Source organism: Lolium rigidum, chromosome 5 (assembly GCF_022539505.1).
Source record: "Lolium rigidum isolate FL_2022 chromosome 5, APGP_CSIRO_Lrig_0.1, whole genome shotgun sequence".
In the NCBI taxonomy this organism is placed as follows: domain Eukaryota; kingdom Viridiplantae; phylum Streptophyta; class Magnoliopsida; order Poales; family Poaceae; genus Lolium; species Lolium rigidum.
In genome coordinates this window covers 184,939,521-184,944,444 of record NC_061512.1, presented here as the reverse complement: position 1 = coordinate 184,944,444, position 4,924 = coordinate 184,939,521, and the positions used below count along the sequence as shown (strand labels likewise).

Sequence of the window (4,924 nt, the reverse complement as noted above, 5' to 3'; positions counted from 1 at the left end):
TTGACATCGAAACCTGGTCCTTTGTTCAATTCTTGTTTAAACCAATTCTGGTCCCCAAAATATTACACAAAACATATCATGAACAGAACATCAACAATACAAAACTTGCGCCCAAATTGTTCTCCACCCTATGCACAATCTTCAAAGATTCTTGATGCACTCAGCAGTTGATGCCACACTGCTTCACATCAGGCCCCTTGGCCTTGACGGTGAAGGGGTCGATCCTGACCCAGAGCAAGGAGAAGATGGAGGCCAGCAGCACAGACCAGATGATGACAATGGTGGGCGTCCTGTTCTGCCTCCCCATGAGACCCTTGAGGAACGGGTACAGATGCACGATCACCCAGAAGGCGAAGAAGAGCTTGCCGAAGAGCGGACCCCACGACTGGTAGCCGTTGTTGATGGCGTCAGAGATGCCTGCTATGACGCCGATGATGTTGATGACCAGCAGCGTCGTCGGTGGGATGAGGAGGGTGGTCCACTTGAAGGCATAGAGCTCTGCGAACTCGTCGTCCTCGTCTCCTGTGGCCTTGGAGGTGACGGTGAAGTTGGTATCGATCCCGGCCAGGACCTTGAGCAGGCCCTGGATGACGGCGAACAGGTGAGCCGACACACCACCGATGACCCAGAACTGCTCGTTCCTCCACCACTCCTCGATGCTCACCCCGCTCCATCGTAGCTCCAGGATGCCGGTTGCGAAGATCGAGATAAAGAGGGAGATGAAGAAGAGACTAGCAAATGTGCTAATCTGCAGCAACAAAATTAGAACACCCAAAAATAAAACAGTTAGACATTTGAACTGGTGGCCTGGCGGGAAGATGAATGACGGGGAAGGTTGGGTGTGTAGGACTGACCGGTGGCATGATGAACTTCCCGGTGAGGAGGCAGACAGCCGGGAGGGTACAGTAGGCGAGCAGCGGTAGCGAGGTGAAAGGGTAGATGGTGGTGTTGATGTAGGCGAAGCGCTCGAGCCACTTGAGGTTGCCCCCCTTGTAGCCGTAGAGCAAGGGACTGTGCCGGCTGAAGAAGATCTCGACGGACCCTAGCGCCCACCGCAGCACCTGGTTGAGACGGTCAGACAGATTGATTGGCGCCGACCCCTTGAAGGCGGCAAGCTTGGGCATGCAGTAGATTGACCGCCACCCACGGCAGTGCATCTTGAATCCGGTCAGGATGTCCTCTGTGATCGACCCGTAGATCCACCCAAGCTGCATCATTCACGAAGGAGCACAAATCAGTACTTGAAGTATGGAGATAGTTGGGCGAAGTGATGGTCTGTGAGGTGTTTCTGTACCTCCAGACCCCAGTCAGTCTTGTCCTCGTAGCCGCAGCTGATGACATGGATGGCCTCCTTGAGGAGAGCGGCGGGGCTCGACGACGGAGGGACGCCACCTTCCTCCATGAAGGTCGACGTGACGAACGCCGCAGACTGCCCGAACCGCTTCTCGAAGTTCATTTGGGACATCATCATCTCCTTGTCACCGTCCATCCCTGAATAGCCAAAGAGGAAAATTCACCAACCTGCAGCAGGCCACTGAACTGAAAACAGTGTTCAATGTGTGTGCTTCCTCCTCTGAATCTTACCTCCATCAGCTACGCCCTCTGGCAGCCCGTCCAAGGCGTTCTTTCGCTTCTTGCGGCCGAAGCACGGGCAGCAGTCGCAGGTGACCATCTTCGGCCTCTTGGGGCCACTAGGAGGGTTGTAGCCATAGAGCGCCTGTCGCCTGAACACGCATCCTGTCCCGACATACACCGGACCTTGGATACCATCCAGCCCCTTCATGTTGATCTGATCACCAAGAATTACTAATGTCACACCCATCACTCGTAATTTTGTTTCTAGAAACATAGTGTAGGAGTGGTGGAATGGTAGGCTTACATCGAAGAAGACAGTGTTCCTGTTGGCGTATCGGTCGTGGGCATCAATGCCGTCGAACCTCTGGGGGAACTGCACGTAGCAGACCTTGCGGCCGACCTGCGGGTCCATGAGGAAGCACATAGACTCCCTGATAGCCTTGCTGTTGTTGATGTAGTGATCACAATCCAAATTGAGCATGAAGGGCGCGTTGGTCAGCACGGCGGAGACGCGGATCTGTGACAGTGTCAGGTAAAAATTCAGAGAACCATCTATGTCTGAGCTGAAGGAAGTGAAGCGATGGAGGGTGCAGGGCAGTACGAGAGCGTTCATGGCGCCGGCCTTCTTGTGGTGCTGGAACCCGGGCCGCTTCTCACGGGAAACATAGACCAGGCGTGGCAGCTCGTTGCCCTCGGCGTCGTGGCCACCGCTGTGCCCCAGGAACACCTGGATCATGCCGGGGTGGTCGCGGGTGTTGTTGCCGGGCCACGGCGTGCCGTCCTTCATGATCCACCCCTCGTCGGGCACCTTCTGCGCCTTGGACACCAGGGCGTTGATCCGAACCTTGAACTCCTCGTACTCCCTCTGCTCATCGACCCATCAAACCAAAATAATCAGCAACATTCTTCAGTTACAAAGTAGTAGTAAGTTCAACCAGTGACAGTGAAGAGTTGTTGTCACATACCTTCATGGCGCGTCGCTCCTGAACGAAGGTCGCCTGGACCTTGTCCTTGAGATAGTCTACCTTCCGGGAGAAGTAGAACTCCGGTGCGCGGGGCTCGATGCTGAACTTCTTGCAGAAGGGCACCCACTTCCTGGCGAACTCCGCCGTCTCCGACATCGACTCGAAGGACAGCATGGACGCGCCGTCGTCGGAGACGTAGCAGGACACCTTGTCCACCGGGTAGTCCACGGCCAGGATGGACAGCACCGTGTTGGCCGTCACCAGCGGGGGCTCCTTAAGCGGGTCCACCGTACTCACGAACAGATCCACCGGCGACAGCCGTGACGGCTCCCCTTCCCTCTCATACCTGAACATCAGCAGTTTTTCAATCAGAGTTCAGACTTGAGAGCCATCTACTGTGTGCGGCTTGGATCAAGCAAAGAAGCAGTAACTTGTTTTCGTGACGGTGGCGATCAAGGACCTGAGGGAGAGGCGGTCGAGGTAGGTCTCGCGGTCGATGGGGTACCACTTGGGGAACTGGTCGAGGATCCAGGAGACAGCGAACCAAATCTCGCAGACGATGGAGGTGAGCCACAGCGGGATGGCCTCCGGGACCGGGTTGAGGATACGGTAGCGGAGGAAGACACAGAGGACGAAGAGACGGAGGATGATGACCATCCGGTACGGGTTCACCTTGCTCGACGCGATCGACACCTTCCTGGACAGCGGCTGCCTCGCCTCATCGTTCCTGCACAGCACACGAAGAAATTCAGGTGAGCAACGGTTCTTAAGATTTTGAACTACGTACAGTGCAGCGGCTGGGTTTGTTGTGAGGATTGCATACAAGGGCACGTCGGCGTCCATGTCGTCGGCGTCAGCGCCACCGTGCTTGGACTTCCAGTCGTCCATCCTCTCCTTCCAGCTCACCTCCTTCCTCTCGTCCCATTTGGCGCTCCCTGATCAAATTCCTCATCATCGATCAGTAACTGATCACTGTCGATTAAGCAGTAAGCACACAAACAAATGAAAGTGTTGGAGTATCTAAGTGCTAACCTGGCTCGGACGGTGGGTACGGATGGATGCGTTTGTGCAGGGAGGAGGAGAACTCGCTGTGGCCGTGGCCTGCTGACATCGGGAATTCGCCGCTCACCTAAATTGTTGTGAAACGAACAATTTAATAGTGGATTAAAATCCTGAGCAGGGCTAGCTAGAACTACGAAAAGCAATAGGTAATGCGAGGTAAAGGATCATTCGTACCGGCATGGAGCGGTTGCCGGTGATGATGGGCGGGATCATGGGGGTGTGGTTGCCGTCGCCGCCGTCCTCGGAGGCCCTCCCGTAGCTCATCTTGCCGTGCAGCATGGCCTCGGTGATGTGGCTGGCGCCATGCAGCTGCAGCTGCTGCTGCTTCTTGTTGTCGTCGTCGATGTTGAACTCGTGCTCGATGTCGTCGATGTCCTCCTCGTCCTCGTCCCCGTTCACCCTGGGGCTCCCCTTGATGCGCCTGTAGCGGGTCCTGCACTGCGGGCAGTTCTGGGTGCCCTCCCGGCGCTCGTACTCGTAGCAGGGGCGGCACACCGGGAAGCCGCACTCGTTGCAGGCCACGAAGAGGACGCCGTCGACGGTGAGTCCGACCTCGTCGCCGCATATCTCGCACACCTGCCCGCTCAGCGCGCGCAGCGGCTTGTGGTCCTCGTGCCCCCGGATCAGCACCAGCTCGTTCCGGTTGTGCGAGCCGGCCACCAGCCCGGCGCCCGCCTCCATCGTCGCGCACGCGGGGTGCAGCTCTCTCGCGGCGGCCGGTGACTGAGAGGAGGTGAGTGTGCGGGGTGGTGGTGCCTGGTTCGCTTGTGGCAGGGGCTATATGAGAGGGTTAAAGAGGGAAGCGAGTTTTGGCGGGTGGGAGAGGTGAGGGGTGGCTGTTCGGGCCAGTGCGATGTGGTGCGCCCGATGGAGGCCGACGGACGGACGGATGGGCGCCGGCGTGTGCATGGTGGCCGGCGTGGTGAGGGGGAGCTAGCGGCGCGTCGGGTCGGTTGGGTGCGGCGTCCCCGTTGCCGCGAAGTGAAGCGAAAGGTTGGTTTTGCCGGTGTCCTGCGCTGTGCTGGAGTCTGCTGCCGCTGTCAGGCTGCGTGCGCGGCTCTACGGACCAACCCCGACCAACCGATACTTGGATTTCCCGCCATCTCCTTTTTTCTCCTAAAACTATCTTTTCAGATTTTTAAAACTGTTGGTGATTGGTGAGTAGTACACTCTTTACAACAAGGGTTCTTTTGTGGTATCTTCGTTAAGGCATAGCTCTAGTGGTCCTCTTGTGTTCGACTCACCGATTTGCTGCTGCGGGTCGCCTCCGATCAGGCCGCCGACGAGTTTCGGATTTTTCCATCGACGGTCCTCACGGATTG

At 57.1% G+C, this 4,924-nt stretch overlaps 1 protein-coding gene across 1 annotated transcript; it reads right to left on the bottom strand.

The window, feature by feature from the left end:
- Window positions 1-4,298, bottom strand: LOC124652902 (cellulose synthase A catalytic subunit 9 [UDP-forming]). Its single transcript, XM_047191948.1, has 11 exons — window positions 3,777-4,298; window positions 3,573-3,669; window positions 3,364-3,475; window positions 3,001-3,267; window positions 2,541-2,886; window positions 2,177-2,440; window positions 1,880-2,092; window positions 1,585-1,789; window positions 1,295-1,491; window positions 855-1,208; window positions 1-748 (listed from the first exon to the last, which is right to left on the bottom strand). Exons 1-11 carry the CDS (start codon window positions 4,281-4,283, stop codon window positions 161-163), a joined length of 3,150 nt encoding a protein of 1,049 aa, XP_047047904.1. The 5' UTR covers window positions 4,284-4,298; the 3' UTR covers window positions 1-160.
- Between the last annotated feature and the right edge of the window lie 626 nt (window positions 4,299-4,924).

Excerpts from the sequence above, each read along its gene's own strand:
- LOC124652902 (XM_047191948.1), bottom strand. The coding sequence starts at position 4,283 with ATGGAGGCGGGCGCCGGGCTGGTGGCCGGCTCGCACAACCGGAACGAG. Across the intron at positions 3,670-3,776 it reads CCGGCAACCGCTCCATGCCG|GTGAGCGGCGAATTCCCGAT; the intron begins GTACGAATGATC and ends ACAACAATTTAG. Across the intron at positions 1,790-1,879 it reads GGAACACTGTCTTCTTCGAT|ATCAACATGAAGGGGCTGGA; the intron begins GTAAGCCTACCA and ends CTTGGTGATCAG.